The sequence below is a fragment of the Xenia sp. Carnegie-2017 genome, unplaced genomic scaffold, assembly GCF_021976095.1.
Source record: "Xenia sp. Carnegie-2017 unplaced genomic scaffold, XeniaSp_v1 HiC_scaffold_25, whole genome shotgun sequence".
Taxonomy (NCBI): Eukaryota; Metazoa; Cnidaria; class Anthozoa; order Malacalcyonacea; family Xeniidae; genus Xenia; species Xenia sp. Carnegie-2017.
The window spans coordinates 7,063,596-7,085,771 of record NW_025813488.1 but is presented as its reverse complement, the minus strand read 5'-3'; the positions used below and the strand labels follow the sequence as shown (position 1 = coordinate 7,085,771).

Sequence of the window (22,176 nt, the reverse complement as noted above, 5' to 3'; positions counted from 1 at the left end):
GTTGTAAAGTTTGATTGTTGATCTTAACGGCTGAAAGTGTTAAGCTCCACGACATGCATAATTACCTAATATTCATTCATCTCATCGAGAAATGCTTTAAAACTACAATAGATTTAGAAATTTGATTCTTTTCTATACCGTTAATGACTTTACCGTAATTTTCTAAATTATCTGGGTTCTCATGAGTTGCAGACGTCATAGAAATGCCTTCCTCCAGCGAATGGACATGATCGTTGCCTGATAGTTCAAACAAATGCAGAATTTCATGACAAATTTGAAGAGCTCGAAGTTTTTGCTGTATGAGCGTTCTTTTTGGGAGGTCGTGTCGCATCCATTACTTTAGTTACGTCAAAGCCGTAAGATTGCCTGTCGGGAACAAACTTTGCCTTCGAGTGAAAAAGTTACATAATATCAATATATCCAAAAAAAAATAAACCTTTGTTGTTCCTTCTTCTCATTATTCTTCGTCACATCTTGTTGTAGTTTGACGCTTTTCGCATTTTAGTATTCTTGAGTAAAAAAAATGATACTTTTTGTATCCCCTGAACATAGCATTTGAACATATTTTACGATGTACAAAAATCCTTCACTTCAACCAAAGTTTTTATCTTCAACATTTCTTTAGCAGTTCTAAAAAATTCTTCTTCACTCATACAATATAAAGTCTGATATCGTTGTTTCTTGGCAGCCTCCTTTACGTTGGCATTTATACCTTTGAATTTTGCGTGTTGATTGAGTAGTGCACGAAATTCTGTGTAGTGAGAAAGACAATTATAAATTTACTTCAGCTGCATTTAGTTTATCATTGTAAATTGTACTACAGCTATAACTATTTCATCATAATTGTATTAAAGCTGTAGCTGTTTCATCAAAGTACAACAAATATAAAAAACAAACCAGATCGTTCACATTGTTTCTTTGACAATCTTTGTTGTTCAATAGTAAGCAAATGACGTGTTTACAACTTCCAGTCTTTCCACCAACATCTGGACAGGAGCATCAATTAAAAAGACTTCATTTCATAGGTTTCTTTGTCCTTGTCTGGAATTATTAAACTTTCGTGCGCAACCAACACCAACGGTCGAAAAAATATGGTTGGTGCGTATGACGATAAAAAATAGTGCAGTTAGTTAAAAAACAAAGTCAAATGATCTCGACGCCATTACTGCCCTGATTTACCACATGGCATCGCGTGAATTGACTACCTTCGATTACTTTCGATTACTTTCGACTACGAAATGACCAATTTTTCAATTGTCGTGTTCAACAAAATAAGAACTTTGTCCTATGAAAAAGTAGACACAAAGGTGGACAGTCTACCTTTATGCCTACCATTGTGTTTACTTTTATGTCTATCTTTGTGTCTATCATTATGTTTACCTTTATGTCTACCTTTATGTTTATCTTTGCGTCTACCTTCATGTTTATCTTTGTTTCTACCTTATGTTTATCTTTGTGTCTACCTTTATATGTCTACTTTTGTGTCTACCTTTATGTTTATCTTTGCGTCTACCTTTATGTTTATCTTTGCGTCTACCTTTATGTTTATCTTTGTGTCTACCTTTATGTCTACCTTTGTGTCTACCTTTATGTTTATCTTTGCGTCTAACTTTATGTTTATCTTTGTGTCTACCTTTATGTTCATCTTTGCGTCTACCTTTATGTTTATCTTTGTGCCTACCTTTATGTCTACCTTTGTGTTTACCTTTATGTCTACCTTTATGTCTACCTTTGTGTCTACCTTTATGTCTACCTTTATGTCTACCTTTATGTCTACCTTTATTTCTGACCTTTGTGTCTACCTTTGTGTCTACCTTTATGTCTACCATTATGTCTACCTTTGTGTCTATCTTTATGTTCATCTTTCTCTATTACTATACTAATTACTATACAGGTCAGTGGTTGCGCTTGATAAATATAATAATTTGAACGAGATTGTACGTCCAGGTAATTAGTATACATGTCAGTGGAGATGACATGTTGAAAAATAACATCAAGCTGATATTCAGAGTATGGTAAATACATAGAACAGCCAATAACAATTAAAGTTTTAATGTTCAAATAGTTTATAATGCATTTACCAATTGTAACATACTGTGTACTTTACTACCTATTTGAATGGCTAAAATGGCTAAAACTCTCATAAGGATATATGGTCCTTCACGTTCGCTAAATATTTATACAATAGTTACGCTCGGCTCGTATAATAAACTAGGTATTCACAAACCCAAACTTGATTAATTTGAAACACATTGCTGGTCATTTTTTCCTATTACTTTTTCGTTTGAACAAACTTCGTCTTTTCTCTTTCTTTGGCATTCCTTGACCGTCGCTGCTTGAACCTTCGCGAAGATGCTGAATCCATTGTGCCATGTCGTTCTAAACAAGTACCAACACGTCATTAGATTAACTTAACTACGTAAATTAGACTGTTTCTACGTCATGATACGTACCGCATCTTTCGCTTGAAATAGATATTCGTTCCCATTCTCTAATCTGTAAAATATGAATATGACTGGTATGAAATAACTATTTTAATAAAGAACTTTGAGTGATAAACAACAAAAAAAATGTGTGATATCCTTTTCAATCGACAGATAATCCTTATCTTACATCAATCGTAAGACGTGTTTGCGTTTGTGATAATCATCTGCGACCTCGGTACTCGAGTTTTGTGTGGACAGTTGATGTAAGGCTTCGTGTAATTGCTTAGCGTCTGTTTGATCTTCAAAAAATGAAGTGTGACGTCTTTAAGAACAACATAGAACTGTTTCCAGCGTCTAGAAATGATGTTCCAAAAAAAATTCTTATTCCATGTTATTCGTAAAATAAAGAAAAAATTCACAGTTTAGTAACTAAATACGAGGCTTCACAAGTTCTTTACCTATTTGATGCTTTCTTATGAGGTCCATCCATTGTATGTTTACGTATAAGATATCCTTCGTTCTTGCTATCGTGATGAACATTCCCCTCTGCTTTTTTAAAGTCCTCTTCTTTCTCATCATCATGTTCCCCATTTTCTATACCGGACGCTCTCTTCTTCGCCTCCTGCTCGGCAAGTTCTCGTTTTCGCTTTGCTTCTTCTACTTAAAAAACAAAATGATATGTTTGTTACGTGTAAATTAAAGCTTATACAGTCCAAAGTTTGTAGGTATAATGTGAAATCAGTGGTTAATTTGCTTCCTTTTACAAATAAACATAACATTGGAATGCATTTAAAAGAGCCTTGACTAGATGAGGTGCAGGAAGGTGTGTCAATTTTCATACAAATACTATTTTACCAAACACTTATATAAAAACCATCGTTATTAATGTTTACGTAATGGAGCATTTCAAAAATCTCCAATCATTACAAAAATACACCAGAATATAACAAAAAAATCTGACATACTACAGCAACAAGAAGCAACCAAAATCTAATCCAAACTAGGACCGACCTCTCTCTCCCCCCCCTCTAATCACCAATCATTGATTATTCTCTGAGTTATCGCAACAAGACTCACAACAAAAGTGATGCAGGTAATATTCACCTTCTTCAATTTGTTTACGTTGAGCCTCTCGTTTTTTTTCTTCTTCATCTCTTTGTTTCTCTCTTCTTCTTCTTTTTTTGCTAATTCCTCTCTTTTGCGATCTTGTTCTTCTTTCTCACGTCTTCTCGCCTCGCGAAGTTCAAACTTTATAAAAACAAACAATGTATAACAATCACATAAAATATAAACCTTTTTTAGGAAGGCAAATAAAAAACTTACATTAGTTAAACGTTCCAAAGCTTTGAATTTTTCTTCGTGACTGAACACAAGTTTCTCGAAGTTTTGATGCTTTTCGATGAGTCGATCAACATCAGACTCGTTTTCCTAAAACAAATAATCGTAAGATAATGATAAGATATCACTGAGCACAATCTCTATCGACAAATCAAAACGTACCGCTGTTTTCTCATCTTCCTTCTTTAGATATGGTTCTTGCGTATACAACCATCCTTCAGCCTGATGAGCGTCGCGAGCAAACTGCATCACCTCCAAAACTGTGAACCAATTTCAGTTATTTTAAAGTTAATGAAATTCAAATACGACTAAAGGTTTCTGAATTTTTGCAAACAGTTGTTACATTGTGTTGAAAACTTACAGGAGCAGTGATTTTTACATTCTTATATTATTCTACTTGGTTTGAAATTTTTACTATTGATTGTGACTACGTGTTAAACTATATATTTCTTCACCAATGTAGACATTTTACTTACTAAGTTGTAGGTGTTCCAAACGTCTGTCCCACTCGAGAATCATTTTATTTCTTACTTTGTTCAAATTCTCCAATTTCGCGTTAATCTAATTGAAGAAGACCCAAACATGACATTGAGTAACAAAACAAATCGCGAGTACATACACAGCGCATGCGTGTGTGTATTGCTTTTAAGTGTGAAAAAGTACTCACATCATCAGAAGCATAATGATTTCGAGCGAGCAGTGTTTTCCCAATGAGAACAACAGAGGAAAATCCTTCCTCTCTTGCGTCGATTTCACTCTTCCTCTGTTGGTGTAATGATATTAACGATTCAGTTTCTGGAACATCTCTGAAATGTATAAAAAGGAACGTAAACGCATTGCTACTCACTACTCAGAGCTTGAAAGAGTATTTTTTTCCAAGCAGATGAAGTTATTGTATGTATTGAATTAAATAGTTATTTTATAGGTTAACATAGTTTGGTCTTTATAAGACTACAAAATCATTCTTTTGTAAATGGATGGCACACTGTCATCAATAATTATTTTGAATTATTTTACCGAGATTTATCGTAGGTAATGATCTGTCGTTGCATATCACTCATCCAGTTCAATTGATCATTTACAGCGATGCAGAACTTATAATAATCATCAGAATCGTCGAGTAACCCCGTTCGATGTCGTACTTTGCCGTTAAGATGATTCCAAGCATCAACAACTTCCTTTTCAGTATTTCTGATTTCTTCTTGTTTGTCACCGGCATAGGAGCCTTGTAAATTAGCAGATTCTTCTTGAACAGAGTTGACCTGGCAACAGATGAAACATTTTTTATGATTTCCCCTGTTGTGACCTAATCCCAATTTCATTTGACTGTAACAAACCTGTTTTTCAAGAGGTGCTAAGTCCGCCTCGAACGTTTTATGAAGACGTTTTAATCTATCTACTCCGCTAATATCTTTTCCTAAATCTTCTGGTAGTTGACCTTCTTTCTCCTGCAAAGGAATATGAAACAGATTAGCGCACGGAGATGCAGCTATTGTACGAAGAAAACTTGCTGACCTGAATCATTGCAAGCACTTCCTTTGCATGACTATTATACATATGAAGTTGTTTTGCTGCTTCGAGTAACTAAAAAAAAAAATAAAGAGAAGATATACAGGAAACAGTTCAAGATATGCATTCATAAAATGATATGTATTATGTTTTGTGCAAATACTTTGCACATACCTCTACTCTTGTTTTCATCAATTCCAAAAGATTTGCCCAGGCTTCGTTAACGCTATCTTTATGTTGAGCAATAGTTGCAGCATCAGAATGACCAGTTCCAATTAACTGGTCGCTGACTTCGTTTGACTTGGCTAATCTTTCGTTTCCTATGTTGGTCGTATCCTGTTTGAAGTCTTCGAACTTCTGCATCAACATCTAAAAAAACAGCAGAATTGATTACCCAAGATATTCTTTGAACCGTGAATACGTAATGTTGGTAGACAAACTATGATAGGATCAAATAATCAAGTATACGATCAATTCTACATCACCTCACACTGCTCAAGATCTTGGCCACAGTCCTGGGATCTAGCAATAACCTCACGATCGGCTATCCATTGTTCAAGATCATCAACCTAAGATCAATCATTGAAAATAGTAAAGTCAGCTTGGTTCTCATTTAAACATTTCTTGTGCGTGTAGCTCTTCTGGGATTTTTTTGACAACTCACTTCTCTGAGAAGCTGATAAAGTTTATGTGTTTCGTCCAACTTTCCTCGTCTTTCTTCGGCTAAATCTTTCAATCCATCATAAAGTTTCTCAAGTTGTGATTGACGCACATTAATGGTTTCACTAGAAACGTTTCATTAAAAATGATAAAAAAACCAATCAAGCCACTTTTCTCTTCGATACGTACGGAGATTTGCCCACTTAGTACTATTTTATAATTGTCAAGGTGTCCTAGGTATGTTTGGGTATGGGTAAGATTGCGAGAAAGGAATTACGTGTGTTCATTTATAACAACATAATGATACACTTCAGAAAGGGTCAGATAAAGTAACTAGCCCATAAAATCACTTTGTTTACCTCTCAGGATGACCGCTATCATTAAAACCGCGGGCTCGTTCACCTAGTTCATTTACACTTTCTGCGTAATCCGCAATGGCTGCTTCAATAGTGTCGTGTTTTTTGATCAATTGTCCTGCACTTTGTTCGTCTTTCCCGCGTTCATCACCCATCATGTACAACTCTTGCTCACTCATCCATGCTTCTGCTTCCGAAACATCGTAGTAATACTGTGATAACGAAACAAGAAAAACAATGGAATTTTTACATTTTGGAAAAAAATTTCCAGTCAAAAAAAACGTTTTCGACAAACCTGCTTTGCCTGAGCTGATACGTCAAGTTGAGTCTGATAATCATGGGATAAGTCTTTGAGATTATCCCAACTTGTTTCAAGTTCGTTAATCCTTTCGCGAACAACCTCGGACTCTGGATGTTCATTTTCTATCATCTCTTCACCTTGTTTCGCCAACGCATCTTTGTGCGCTTGATGAATGTCAATTTCGGCACGCAAGTTCTAAAAAATAAAATGAAACTTAGTGCCGTAAACGAATTATGCTGAAATTGAAACACAACCAAAGTATCAAGCGTGGTTTGCCAAAGGTTTTCATAAAATATAGAGCGTTTTCACCTGACATAGCGGCCATGTTGGTGTTAAAATTGAAAATAATTTTAAAGAAATTCTTTTGTTTACTACAACAATATGGCCGCTTCATCCATTTTCATGCGTAGTTGATTCCAAAGGAATGAGAGAAAACGATCTGTATGATATAAATTCTACTTCATCAAGATTCTACGTTTTTATGTACCTGGTGTTTCTTCTGAAGTCGCTGAACTTCAAATAAATCAGAGCCATAATTTGTCGATTTTACTTGAGGTTCTTTTTCTCGTATCCATTCCTAACATAAAATTGAATATAACTTTAATAAAGCTCATACTATTTTCTACACTCACACTCACTTAAACGACATACACGGCACACCTACGAACACGAGACTTACATTAATTACATACACTCCATTCAGTTCTACATTAGCCACATACACTCCCTACAATCCTACATTAGCAACATACACTTCCTGCAGTCTTACATTAGCTACACAAACTCGCATCAGTCCTACACAAGCTTCTTCATTCCTATATTAGTTACACAAACTCACTTCAATCCTACATTAATTGCATAAACTCCCTTATTTCTATATCAAAAAAGTTTGTTCTCCTAAATCAACGATATATGTACGTACCAGCTCATCGTCCACATCTCTGTTAAACTGGAAGAAATTTACTTGATCTTCAAGTTCTTTACTTCGAGAGCTCAATGGTCCTTCCAAAGCATCAAAGCTATGACAAAATAAAATAAAGACACATTCAGCAACAAAATATGACGAGTGTATAATGAAGAAAACTCACGATAAGAAGTGCACTCACCTAGCTTCAAGTTCCTCTTTCTTTGAAGCCACAATCTCAGGTTCAACCATTCCATCGACCGTGTCTGGTTCGTTATTGAGTTCTTGTAGTCGTTGTCGTTTTGTCATAATTTCTTTTTCCAAAGCCTATAAAGATTTCACAATAGTTTAGTGCCATTAGAAACTCCTCCGTATTTTTAACTGAAAAGCAAAAAACACACCTTGTGCTTTTGATAAAGTTTCGTCGCGGTAGTAATATCAGTGGCCTTTTCCGTCGTTACAACAGATGCCTCACACTCCTGTACCCAAGCCGTCATATTCTGAAAATCTGTTTTCATTTCTTCGCCTTTATGAGCAGCCGAAATCTTCTTGCCCTTGTTCTTGCATAGCTCGAGCACTTCTTCCCACATTTTGTCAAGTTTATCTAAACGTGGTTGCACTTCCGGCTCAGTCTCTGGTTTCTCAGACATCAAATTACCTCCGGTCTAAATATTTAAGGAGGCTTCAGTTAGTACAAACACATCATACGTAGCAAGGATAATTGATTTTTTAATAATACCAAGTTCAAGCGCGATGATACAAATACACATGTATCATAATGAACGTTTTAATGCAACAAATAGTGCTTTTGCTTGATATTACACATGTACCTCTTTAATTTGATCCAACTTATCTTTACTGGCAGCAAGTTCTGCTTCGAATGCTTGATGACGTTGATATTTAGCACGGATGTTACTCAAGTCAGTGATTTCTTCAGACGCAGCTTGATGCTTTTCCAACAGCCAATCATACATCTTGTAAGAAGAAAAAAGTCAAATTGATTGTGTTTGCCCTATTCGCAGGAATTTATAAAAAAGGCAACTAAATACATGGAGGAAAAATACTTACTTCGTCAGCGTCTTGGTTAAATTCTTTCAGTTCTAAGAGATCTTTCAAACGAGCAAGAGCGTTTTCTGCGGACGCTCGATTGTTTTTACGTCTACAATGTATAAAAATCTTGATAGTATGGAGAAATTTAAGTTATATGGTAGCAATGTCTTCTCCACTGCATACCATCTCTCAGACTCTCACCATACAAAATACTTTAGTAGTTTTGCAGCAGTCAATGTACTAAAGACTTCCTAATTACATCTACCTTTCATCAATATCACGAGCCTTCTCCAAGATTTTGTCTGAAGCGTAATGATCGCCGTTTGCCAAACGCTTGGAGAAATCAATGACTGCGTCAACTTTTTCATCATGTGCATCCAATTTCTTACTGAATTCTTCGTGTTTCTTGATTGCATCTTTCACAGCCTCAACAGTCGCCTAAAAACAAACATGAGCATGTTGCTACAGTATGACCAATTGATAGCAATGATAATCAGCACGGCAGAAGTCCTTGTATATTCAAACATAAAGAGTTTAAGAGCTGAAATCCATAGAAGTATTTCATAATGTTAATACGATAAGAATACATTAAAAGCTGATTTACATATATATTTACATTGCCTAAAGAGCAACAAAATTTTCTCACCGGATTTTCATCTTTTGATAAGAATAATTCTTCTTTTCCTAGAAGTGAGTCAGCTTGCTTACCGTCCCTCGTGAAAAGCTAAAGAAATATTTATAACACATGAAACAACACTAACATTTTATTTAACAGCTAATTTAAAGACGTATTAGTAATTTCATTGTTCCTACTTGATAATTTAGACTCTGCAAAAGCTGTTTCTGTCTGTTATCAGATAATTCATGAAGCTCCTTCCAACCAGCTTCAATAGAGTCCAGTTGCTCTTTCAAAGATTGCTGTTGAAGATCCGATTCATCCTGAACCCATTTTGGTCCTTCGTTCAAAAGATTATCGTACGTTGGTTCATGAGCTTCAATATCATTCTGTAAAAAGGAGAATAAACTTTTTTGAAAACAAGACAGCACTTTAACAAAGAAACTCGATCTTTTGATAGAAAAAAAAACTCGAAAAAATACTATCAGCCATTATGGCAATTACATCAAACTCGAATGCCAAACAATATATATTTCTTTATGACTGCATTTCCAATTCAGGGGTCAAATACCACCCAACGAATATTTACCTTAAGATCTTCGTGAGCCTTAATCATGTCCTCTGCCTCAGACAAACTATTTGCAACATCTTCTTTGGCACACTCCTGCTGTGTATCACGTAACCTTGAAAATGAAATTAAAGAAACAGGCCATTACAAAACAATGCACATTAAAAAGTACATCACCAAATATGACATTATCGTGTTTCAACGTAAGTTACTGTGAAAATTATCATTAAAAAGTGTCTTATCCCACACTAACCATCGATGAAATTCGTCAAGATCAATGACAAACTGTTGCAATTCCCCAGATTCTTTCAGTTCGTCATCACGTTTTTCCACCTTAAACAGAGAGACATCATAAGCTCGTTTAACCGGTGAACATAAAGATGGCAGCGCATGTCTAAATCAAATTCTTGTTACAACTTACACTGGATTGAAGATCATCCCAAGTTTGAGAGACCGCTTCAATTCGTTCGTTGATTATATCTGCTTCCTGTAAATAATACGAAGTAGAAAAACATTGTTAGCAATTTAATGGAGTCGATCTCTCACGTTAGGATTGAGATCCCTAAATACGACTAAGTACCAAGTACAGAGTACAACGAGCTAAGCATTTCATAAATACAATCATAAATTTCATTACTTCTGGATGCTTTTCTGATAACTCAGCTGCTTCTTTCTTTAATTCATCCACCTGTAAACGTCATGTTATACAAACTTAAACACAACCTTCATTTATTCAAATCAAATCAAATGAATGCATCACACACCTTGTCGTTTAACGCGCCTAAATCTCTTTGGATAACGTTTAATCGACGTTGAACTGTTATAACACTGGAGAGATCTTTCGTTTCAATCTCTTGCACAGTTGCCAGGACACTCTTCTTCTCTTGGATCCAGGTCTATGAAAAAAATGTGTAGTTTTTAAGCTTCATGATGACAGAAACAAGAAACGTTTGTGATGAGCTCTCGAGAGTTCTCCTAAAGATTTCCTCCATTTTCATAATCCTGTGTGCACAGAGTAAATATATTTTATTTCTTAAATGTTAATATACGTGACAATGCACAAAAACAAAGTCACAACATTACAAAATACGTACATTGTATCTGAAACGCACAAAAACAAACCTACCTTAGTTTCCGTAGTTTCCACATAGAATTGTTGTAATCGAATCGCCTCGTCAAGTTCCTTCTTCCTTGCATCCAAACCGTCTTGCAAATCAACCCATCTACAAAGATTAAGTTTCCAAAATGTAGACTGTCAATCCTTAAAATCAATCATTTCAAGACACTTACCTTGAATTTACATTGTCTGTTGTTTTTTGAATATCACCAGCGTTAGGATGTCCATCGTTGACCAATTGTGTTCCCAATTCATTCACTTTACCAAGACGTTCTTCGTTACCACTACATTCCTAATAAGGTAGTTCATGACAAATTAGGCCAAAGATGAAATTGTTCAGATTTTCAAGACTATTGGAAGCATCGGCCATAAGTTTATTGCAAGCTTACAATTCAATACTAGAATAAAAACCGCAAAAATTTTTTACCGTTGTGAAGTTGTCAATTCTCTGTTGAATTACACGACATTCTTCAAGATCCATGGTTCGATCAACACGAAGAGCGGTATCCAAACGATTCTCCTACAAAAAAGAGAGACCTTCATATACTTTTGTGGTTCCAGAGTTGTAGTTCACGTACGTAACATGGAAGTATGGTAATTGAAGTAGTTCCCAGGCTATTTTTCTTGCTGTTATCTCACACACGGAACGGACAGACATTTTCATGTGCTACACTTCTAAAAAAAACTTTTATGAAATTTAAGGACAGACCCTTTCTGTAATCCATGAATCAATAACGTAGGCTTCTCGATTGAGTTGGAACTGAGCCAGCGCGTCAAGAAGTTTCTTTCTGCGATCAGCGGCAAGATCTTTCAGCTTAGCGTACCGTTGATCGACACTAATGGAAAAGAATGAAGTGTATAAAATTGTAATATTGTGGTAAACTAAAGAAGACATGGTTGCTAACGTTTCACATCTGTCAACTACTTCTGGAGATGTTTTATCTTCGTCTCCAAGTGTTTGATCAACTTGATCGTGAAGGGACTGGATCGGAGCGGCGTATGATTCAATCTCCTCCTCCAGTAACTGAAATTAAAAAAGCCATTTATGATTTACTATTGATCTTGAAGAAAAGCCATTTGTGTTATCATTGAATCTTTACATTAATAAAGAAAGGAAAATTTCGAACATTTTGTCTGGTCTTGTTCCAAAAGGAAAGAATTAAGATTTCTCAAAGAAAAATTGTTTTCGTACCTCGTGTTTTTTCAGCAAGGCATGAACACTGTCTTCATCGTAGCCAAAGTCATCATTGGCTGCAACGCGTTCAGCAAGATTCATCCAAGATATTACATCATTGTAATCAGCAATAAACTAAAACAATTCCAAACGTGCTCTTTAAACATGAAATGCAGGTATAATCAGGTTGTGAGAATCATGGATTGAAGGGTACGTAGCTACCGTTATGTGACAATTGTTACCACTAGAATGTCCCAAAGTGTTCATTTAGATACCTGTTGAACATTTAAACTGTCTTGAAGTTTTTTCTTACGATACGCGGATGTTTCACGTGCCGAGGCCCATTTGTTGTCAAGACTATTAAGTCGTGACGTAATTGTGTCCGAGGCGTAATGACCGTTCTCCACCATCTGCTGACCGGTAGCTTTTACTTGCTCAACAACGGGCTCGTGTCCTGTAATGTCATCTTCCATTGTCTAGAAAAAATTTAATAAAATGACTAATCTTCAATGTAAAACAAGCACAAAGACATGGATTTTTAATTTTCACCTACGTAGCTACGAGCACATTAAAGTGAACACAAAATGAGATCATAGACAACTTTATCATAGTTTGTGTAAACAGTGTGTGATCAACATCAGTTAGAAGTGAATTCATTGAAAATGTAAAAAAGAAAAAAGTCTGTTGTTGCACCTCATGTTTCTTGAGCAGTAGAACGGTAGTGTTCAAATCTCGACCATAGTCAGTTGACGAGAGAAAAGTGTCCTTTTCTGTTATCCATATTTCTTCTTCGTCGACGTCACGATAAAACATCTGCAAAGCTAAAGATTCCTCAAGTCTACCACGACGTACTTGAGCCAAATCAAGAAGTTCTTTGTAGGAAGAATCCATTTCCTGTTGATGTTGTCTTATCCCTTCCTTATCGATCGTAACTCCTGGAAAATATGCAAAAGAAAATTTGTAAAAGACCAATATCAGTTACTTGCCCTAGTACAAGTAAAGATCGTATGATAAGGGTGCTGTAAAAAGTGCGTGTGTGTGTGTGTGGGGTGAGTTTAAAGCCATAAGCAGAAGATAAATCGTACGTATAGGCAACGACCGTAGTTAAGTTTGATTTATACAAAAATCAACGAAGTGACCGACATAATTAATGGTATTATTAAATAGTCACTTTAGATGCCTATGGCTACAACCTTCAACTTCTGGCTCCATTTCAAGAAATTGATTTGCTTGGACGTCTGCCATCTTGATGCGATCTTCTTGTGCAGCAATGTCTGCTTCAACTAGACTGTGTTTTTGCAAAAGATCTTCGACATCCAGTAAATGGCGACCATAATCTTCAGACTGTAAACTAGCCTAAAGCATTCGTGTAAAATAAAAATAAGGTCAGTTCAACATCAGTAATGTGTCACTATTTACGCTAAATCGTGAAATTCCGCGTCTATGCTACAGGTTGCACGCAGTTGCAATAGAAATACTGTCATTAAAATTTCACAACAGAAAAGGCAAATTCTCAAATTCGTGAAAGCGTTTTTCAAAATGGATATGCTTTTAAAACGGTTATAAAATTAAATTACTGATTGTTTGAACACTGATAAACTCACATGGACTATGATAGACTAACTTGGACTATGATAGAGTCACTTGAAATGTGATTAACTGACTTGGATCATGAGAGACTCACATGGATTATGATAGAGTAACTTAGATTATGATAGACTAATTTGTAACATGATATACTAACTTTAACATCATCCATCCAGTCAACACCATTGATCATTTCCTGGAAAACCTTTGAAGCTTCATCACTTTTTCCAAGCGGGCACGACGCCCTTTCACCAGCAACAAAAGCTCTTCCCAAGATTTTAATATTTCATCCTTCCTACGTGATCATATCCAAAATGTAAAACAACATATGCTGACATCAAGGAGTTTCAAATAAAAAGCATATCTTACTTGACAAGTATTCGCGGAACATCATGATAATCCTCTTTATTAAGCTCCTCTGAAAGGGCAACGCAAGCGTTGATTCGAGCTTCGTAAGCCTAGGTAAAAATCTTGAATATTTCACTTGGGCAACAACCAGGCTCTTTGAACGACTATTTAGTTGAAAAGCTCACGAATCTCGTAATACATGTATCAAAGTCCTTCACCATTCTTAACAAAACCCGTTGAAAAGTCTTTACATTTGAACAGTTGGTACGTAAGTTTGACTAAATGCTAGACTATTTCATTATTTGTTATTTAGTCTTTCTTTTTCGTAAGCCAGCGTAGAAGTTAACACCGTAGAAACGTAATCACCGTATTTTATACAATACGAAGCAATCTTCTCCTGGTTAAGTACCTTTGTTTAAGAAATCACCAAAATACCTTTGACCCCCCTCCCCTGCGCAGGTCAAACTTTGTTTAAGGAATCACCAGAACCAGAGCCCTCTATAGTATAAGAGTTGGGACATCTATTGTTATCCGTTTAGCTTACGTTGATTGGGCAATATTGATCACCTGATCAATTTCCGCCATTTTGGTTCCTAGTTTTGAAATTTTTGCTTGTGTTTATATAGCAATTGCTGCTAGTAATACAGTATTTTGAGATAATATTGCGTTTTTTTATGGATAAGTGTGTAATAACTGATTGTTGAAGGCTACTAAATGTCATTACATAATCGCATAAATCGAAGATTACGAAAAAAATGAAAGAAATGCCTTTACGTCGAACTTACGAAATTTGAATGCGTATGGTGATTGTTGTGCTGAACTGCTTTTGATATAAGGTTCAATTAACTAACTCAAGTAGAGAAACATTTTTGGGCCAAATAACATTGCAAAGTTCGTGCTGATGCAGTTTCAATAGTTTTCTTACTCCAAAGCTTGTTTTTTAATCGAAGATGATTTCTCATTATGTTCTGAAATTGCTCAATCTACAAACCTCTCAATTCTCAGCCACTTCCATACTAAAACAACTACACCAAATCACAGAAACTCTTATGATTTTCCATGTTGTATTTTGTATTTTTAGTTCATCATTTAAAATGAAGTAATTATAATTAGGATATTCAATGAAACAGCTGAGTACAATATATTTTGGTATTGAATTGTACAAATGTACCCTACTTCTGTAGCTCAAAGTAGAACATTACTTCTCTTCTAGACTTGTTGATGATATTTTAATTGTAGGTTTTGGTTTATAAGATCACAGAGGCATATCTCCATAATTTCAGCTATTTGGGCTTTTAATGTATATTACAACTGTTGCTGCCTTTCTCATATATATTAAAATATTGCGGCTTTCTGATATATATTTAGGTGCTGCTAGCTTTTTGATATATATATTTCACTGGCAATACAAGGCATAGAATTTGAACAAACGGGCTGAGCTCCTCCAACACACCCTGTTTGATCATTAAACACATATAGAAGTTTTGTCATTCCTCAACCAATAAATTTAACTCTTTGCTAAATTAAAGATTGGATCAGACTCATATGCTGTATAAAAGACTACAAACAGTAGCATTTATAGCAAACAGACTGTTCTTCAACAACAGAAATGTTTCATATTATAGAAATAACATATTCATTTTAAAGAAATGCTTCACCAAAATTTTCAGCAGAATCCCTAACAAACTTTATTAGAAATAAACTTTAATACTTTATAAAGTGATAAAGGCGAAATAACTTCATATACAGGAATAAAACGTTTAAGGTCAAATGCATCTTGGTCAAATCATATTTCAATAACTAAAAAGTAAAAAAGTCTGTCATTTTCTGCTGAGCAAGAAAATTTTGTGATCTTTCGGAATAAAAATATCATGCTTGGATTAAATTGGGGGCATAAATCACTCACTACCATTAAATTGTTACAAATCTTGAACACAAATCTCTCGGACCAAATCTGCATGATTACTATGATTCAAAGTTTCGAACAAAGTCTTGTCCAAGTATTTGATAACACTGATGCCAGGATAACATTGCCGCTTGCCACCAAGCTTAAAGATCTTGAAAACTTGTTACAGAGTCGGAACATAAGCCGAGAAAACACGTTCACGTACGAAAAATACTTCTTACAATGGGTCACGATCAATTTGAAGCACGAACTAGTAAACCGCAAACGAAGCTCAAACCAATGAAATTAAATCAGGTCTGCCGCAAATCGTTAAAAAAACGCAAAGAGCTTGCTATTATTCCTAATATATTTGATACTACCATGGAATAAGCTTAAATTGCTTTCTTCTTTTGCATATAAACCCAATTTCCAATAGTATTATTATAGTTTCACTTTGCAAGTAGGAACCAAAATGGCGGCTCCGCGCTCGCCCCAGACCGTTTGTCCCAACTCTTATACTATAGAGGGCTCTGACCAGAACACCTTTGACCCCCCCCTCCCCTGCGCAGGTCAAACTGTGTTTAAGGAATCACCAGAATACCTTTGACCCCCTCCCCTGCGCAGGTCAAACTGTGTTTTCAATTTATTCCATTTCACTCAAAATAACGGTGTTACACAAAACTTACATAAATATCAGATTCAATAGCCTCGTGCTTTTTCATAGCTGCCTCAACAGCAGCTAAATCATCACCAAAGTTATCTTGAGAAACAAGTCGCTTGTTTTCTTTCAACCATTGTGTCCTCATGGTGGCCTTTATACGTAGTAAAATGTGATAAATGAGAAATACACAAACTGATGTCAATATTTATTTGATTGTCTTGTCTTTATACACGTTGACTTGTAGCTTATGTAATTAGTGCGAACGTAGCATCTCACATTAAATTCTTTGCTTTCAAAGGTAACTTTATCAGTGGTTATATGTGGTACTTACCTTTCTGTCAAACTTAGCAGCAAGCATTTCTAGTTTTTCTTGCCTATAAAGAAAAAACATCGCAGCTTAACAAGCCATAATCAACTCAGTCACGATGACATTACGGACAACAAGCTCGTTCCCAGGGCTTTTTTATCAAGAGAAAGAAAAATGAAAAAAACTAGGTACAAGAAAACTTGAACAAGACTGTTGCTACACCTGAAGTCTTATCAATAAAATATTTTTCAAGCCACCAAAAAACCATAGCGTAATCACTATCCCTGACTTTATTCACTCTTTTAAGCAAAGAAATGATAATTCACTTTCTCACCTGATCAACTCGTCTCTTAAAGCGACTTCCCGTGCATGCTCTGCTTTTTCTAATTCATCCCAACCCTGTCAAGAAAATAAAATAACTCGCACATCTATGGACAACTACAGTGGAAACTTTAGTTAGCACAGCAAAATACTTAACCTTGTTGATGTCTGAAATCATTTTTCCTTCCGGAGGGCTGTACATTTTTTGATGATTTTCGCGCAAGTTGCTCGTCAGAATAAACATTTGCACTTCAAGATTACCTTTTTGTGTGTATCTTAACAGAAAAAGAATGGTTCGCAGCATAAGTAAAGTAAATTCACCATGAACATGAAGAACTAAGGTATAATGAATTTCACCTTGGTGGTTTTTCTTGTGTACGGTATTGATTGAATTCAATCATTTGCTGTTGAACTCCAACAAGAGTGTTTGCAAAGTCTCTTTCTTGCAATTTTACCGTCGTTTCCCTGATCCATTTCATCAAATCCTCAGCGCTTACATCGTAATCCGTGATAAGTTTGTTGTTCTCGCGGATTTTCTCAATCACCTCAAATATGAAGGTAAAACTACGTCAAGAAACTGTTCATCGTAAAAGCATCCTAACGTACGTTTTTCCTCCTCAAAAAAACAACAACAACTGAATACCTTGCCAATACGAGAGCCACTAACTTCCACCGTTTTCATTTTAGAAAAATGATGATAATATGAAGACACATATGTCATGATGGATTTCTCGTCAGGATAGTCAACGTTCACGTCTATAAGAGTAAAAACACATTAACTATACAGAAAATCTAACATATAAAATGAAAGACAAGTATACAACACATACTGAAGTCAACAATAGAGCAATTCAAACGACAAAAACAGCAGATTAAACATAAATTGATTGGTACTACACATACAGTATCAAAACATCCATAAATATCATTTGCTGCAAATGAAAGCAACCTACCAGATGCATCAAGTAATCTAAAGATATTTAGTTCCCTTTCTGCAACATCGAATGCAGTTTGCAGATTTTCCGGAGCTGTACTCTTGGTGAGGTTTTCATATGGAATGAGATCTGGCCTATGACATAATTATTTCAGTAGCATTAAACCATAACATATGTAAACATAACTGCATATTCTTCTTCTCCGACCTATGTCTACTTCAAAACTTACCTGTGTTTATGAATAATAGCACAGAAAGCTAAGCCATCAGACCAGCTGGTTGTGAAGTTTGTGATGGTCACATTTTTATATCTAAAATATGTAAATGTAAAAATTCATAAGATAAACTGTACAAAATAATACATACAAAACACCATCATGAAAAGAAATTTGATTAACTGCAGAACTGCTTGGTTAAGTCTTATTTCTCAATCACACTTTCAGTGAATGTAAGGTCGACATGCATGTGCAATAGCATAGTAGAATACCATTGCTAACATAGACAATCATTTTTCAAAAAATTTGATATTGATTTACTGCAACTACAGTTACACAAATACCCTGATGTTCTTGACTGACACCACAAAAGAAGAGCATCCTTGGCTGATTTCTTCTCTTTGCTATCACTTTCAATGAATATATCTTGAATCTAGTCAGTAAACATTAAATATGTAGAACATCATATTTTTATACAAAAATAAAAATATGATGTTTCATCACTTTTACCTGGAATCTGAGAATGATAGTCCAAATAAGACCAAGGGTAAGCCGAGAATTACCATCAACGATATCTTGTGCTCCAATATTTTCCAAGTGAACCTATCAAATAAATACATTACACCAACATTAGATTGATAAACCTGAAAGCATCCAATCAAACTCTACCATGGATCTATACCTTTTGTGATTTGAGAAACTTTAAAGCTTTTTCCACATTTTCCATCATGTGAATTCTCATCCTGCCTTTTGCAGGTTTGCCCTTAAATGGTGCAATAATAATAGTCAACAATACACATAGTGATAAAGAGGCAAGTTTTGACTGTAATTGATGCCATGCTACACTTACAATTTTTTCACCAGAAATTATTTCCAGAAGTGTAATAAGCTTGCGTCCATCTCGTAAATCCTGATAAAGCTCATTCACCCTTGTTTCAACACGAACCAAATGTGAGTTGACCCATTTTGTGAATGTTTTCTTTTGTACTCGTTCACGTTCACCTAAATGTAAGGAGAGATGTTTCAAAAGAGAATCACCTTGTCTTCATCTTCTTGATCCCACTTATATATTGCAAAGCTAACGATGCAAATTCATTCGTTAATTTTTCAAGTGAATACACACAAAAAAGATTTGCACAACAGAAGTAAAAAATGTTGACATCATAAATGCCCACACATTCATGTTAGCTAAATTCTTTTGCTAGCAGGAGTTCAAACTTCCATTCAGGCATAAAAAATTTTAATATTATAATTATAAACTGTGGCATTTTGCAAATATCTTACATTATTTCAGAACAATTACAATACACTACAAAAACAATTGCAGCTTCTAGATTAAGCAAAAATATTGTTGACATTTAATCTTCTTTACAAAGAAAATATTGGCCAATAACGCTTAACGGGATCACTAATTAAAAAAAAATCTATTGCTACTTTGATAAGAAAAATAGGAAATACGATTATGTTTTTTTGAAGTGCGTTTCTGGGTGTTATTTTAGGGCAATGTTTTCATTAAATTCTTGAATGCAACACTCTTTATTAGCTTCTAGAATCCAACATCAAAATAAATAGTGTATGAAAGACGTTCAATTTCGATTAAGCGAAATCAATTGCACACAAGAATTATAGTAAAACGAAACAACTATTTCAACTGTTTACAGTATATAAAATAAACCGACATAAACGTATGGCTCTTCAGGTGACCTTAACCAAATTATGCATTCCTTCTTTTAGAGATATTTATACTATAAAAGCTCTCAAGCAGCTGTTTAAATTTTGACAATCCAAATATACTTCAAGGGTTTCTCATGTTATTTTACCTTGTAGCACTTTGATGCGAGACTTTTCAAATAGCCTTGCCGATGTTTGATCGAGAAGTTTGTCTTCACCATCGACTTGATCCCCCATATTTGACACAGCACTAGGCTATAAGCAACAACATTTAAATTCCTACAAATGCACACATCTTAAAGTATAGTTGGGCCTGCTGCTGCAAATGCTAAATTATTGTACTTCTCACAAGTCATGCCATTACTAAAGGTAATTTAGGATTTGTATACTTCGGGAGCCTTGTTGTTATATGACCGTTGTAATAATAAAGTACATTTTAAACACTAACCAGTTGCGTAATATTGCAAACTTCGCTCAAAAAAATAAATATTATGAACATAAGTTTTGCATATCAATTCTTTGATAAAATAAGTATACATAATAGGTATAAAAACAATCGCTTAAGTCCAAAGCTTCTTCGACTGTATTCAATTAAAAACAAATAAAACTCATTTACAAAAGCAATTGCATGTATAAGTGGCAATTCTTAAATCTCGGAAGAAAGCCCTTACCTGTAACGCTGAACTTTATATGTTATGATAGTACGAACTGCTGGCAAAATATGACGACTTTCCGTTCTCTTAGCTGCTCAATTAAACATAAACGACCGAAGCAACAGCGTGTCTGGCAACCGAGGGTGGGGTGACCAACCAATCAGAGATTGTTATATATATTCTACATTTTTCGCCAATCATAACACGCATTAGAAAAAACAAAATTTTCAGACGTTCGCAATACTTGTTGAAAACGAAATTTCGAAAAGCAAAACATTCAACATTGTTGAACATCGACAAAGATGAATTAGCAGCACATTGCAAAGCTTGCATAAAGCTTTTCGTAAAAAAATTCAAGACTCTTTGTTAATAAAAAATTTAACCTTGCAGCATGGGGTGCATGCTTGGCAAATTTGTCAATTCTTCAAACGCTCTCCCGTATAAAATATTTCTTTACCACCCCAACCTACATAACAACATTAACAAAGTTCATTACCAACAGAAATCTTGCACATGAAAAGCACGTCTAGATACTCGATAGAAATAAGAGTCAGTTGATGTGATTTGATACACTACATAGATGGGAAAACGCCTTGCTCTTTCTTTATGTGACGAATTTTATCGTTTTGTCAAATCTTTGGGGATTCCAAGACCACAGTTTAGTAATTATACAATAAATTCAAAGTGTGCATCAGTCAGTTTTTGGGAACTTTATTTTTTCTATTGCATATATTTTATCGTACATTTCGCTTTTTTTATACACTTCAAATGAGACGTGCTTTCATGAGTGCAAAGATTCATATTTTAGATGTCAAAAGGAGTATTTCACAAACCTCTGAAAATATTTGGGTTTCAGTGACGGACAATCCAACACCGTCCATGGCAAACGAAACATGTTTACCGTTGGGCCTCGATGCTGTCTCGACTGACAGCATTGCCGCACTCCAAAGCACAATAACTTTTGCACACTATCGAGATTAAACTTTTTCCCCTTCCAGAAAAGAGTATTATGAAATATCTTTCTTAAACTAAAGGATTTATATCTCGCAGCTTGCAAAGACAAGAACCTGTGCCATATGACCGTGTAACATGAAACCAAAAGAATCGAAGCAAACACACCAGGAAGACTAATCTAGATCGTGATTAATATCAGAGTCTTTCTTTCTCCTTTACTTGATGTATACCATATGGTTCTCAACAACTTTTCCAACGCTTCCTCTCAGCAAAGCGTTTTCCTTTTTGAAAGCCTTGCAAATATCAAGCCATAAGCTTAATATTTAAAGAGCAAAACTCAACAAAGATCATGCATAATGAATACGAAAAAGTGCATTTGGGAAGCTTTGTATTAATTATTTATTGTTTCTGGACCATACGATGTAAAAATAACGGATTTGGCCTCGGGAAATTCAAAACAAATCATGTTCATTATTAAATTTCAATCGTTGGGAAAATGATGTGGATCTAAGGGAAAACAAAACATTGTCTAATGCGTGCTTAATTTGAATTTTATGAGAAAAGTTCACGCAAAATAACGTCTATATGTAATTAACGATCAAACTTCTTTGAGGCATCGTA

General features: G+C 35.1%; 1 protein-coding gene and 1 long non-coding RNA gene across 2 annotated transcripts; both read right to left on the bottom strand.

Moving 5' to 3' along the window:
• Positions 1 to 290: 290 nt before the first annotated feature.
• On the bottom strand, positions 291 to 1,435 carry LOC124452859. Its single transcript, XR_006950899.1, has 3 exons — positions 898 to 1,435; positions 437 to 751; positions 291 to 366 (listed from the first exon to the last, which is right to left on the bottom strand). It is a non-coding gene; the product is annotated as an uncharacterized LOC124452859 (long non-coding RNA).
• A 601-nt stretch (positions 1,436 to 2,036) lies between these two features.
• On the bottom strand, positions 2,037 to 21,833 carry LOC124452987 (spectrin beta chain, non-erythrocytic 1-like). Its single transcript, XM_047003653.1, is given in 57 exon segments — positions 2,037 to 2,379; positions 2,454 to 2,496; positions 2,614 to 2,780; positions 2,885 to 3,086; positions 3,531 to 3,674; positions 3,750 to 3,854; positions 3,927 to 4,024; positions 4,241 to 4,325; positions 4,432 to 4,570; positions 4,782 to 5,026; positions 5,102 to 5,212; positions 5,280 to 5,348; positions 5,448 to 5,642; positions 5,759 to 5,842; positions 5,938 to 6,058; positions 6,293 to 6,501; positions 6,585 to 6,785; positions 7,078 to 7,167; positions 7,513 to 7,609; positions 7,697 to 7,821; positions 7,896 to 8,159; positions 8,325 to 8,468; positions 8,563 to 8,653; positions 8,810 to 8,982; positions 9,191 to 9,268; positions 9,358 to 9,549; positions 9,750 to 9,843; positions 9,982 to 10,061; positions 10,150 to 10,215; positions 10,366 to 10,416; positions 10,493 to 10,624; positions 10,855 to 10,951; positions 11,019 to 11,137; positions 11,273 to 11,365; positions 11,555 to 11,681; positions 11,751 to 11,869; positions 12,038 to 12,154; positions 12,295 to 12,495; positions 12,713 to 12,954; positions 13,213 to 13,375; positions 13,764 to 13,810; positions 13,813 to 13,901; positions 13,976 to 14,064; positions 16,526 to 16,651; positions 16,832 to 16,874; positions 17,142 to 17,206; positions 17,286 to 17,403; positions 17,486 to 17,673; positions 17,772 to 17,884; positions 18,082 to 18,197; positions 18,293 to 18,373; positions 18,622 to 18,710; positions 18,788 to 18,880; positions 18,960 to 19,040; positions 19,128 to 19,279; positions 20,098 to 20,203; positions 21,435 to 21,833. Coding segments are annotated over 54 exon segments (6,462 nt in total). The 5' UTR covers positions 21,537 to 21,833; the 3' UTR covers positions 2,037 to 2,379; positions 2,454 to 2,496; positions 2,614 to 2,780; positions 2,885 to 3,083.
• Between the last annotated feature and the right edge of the window lie 343 nt (positions 21,834 to 22,176).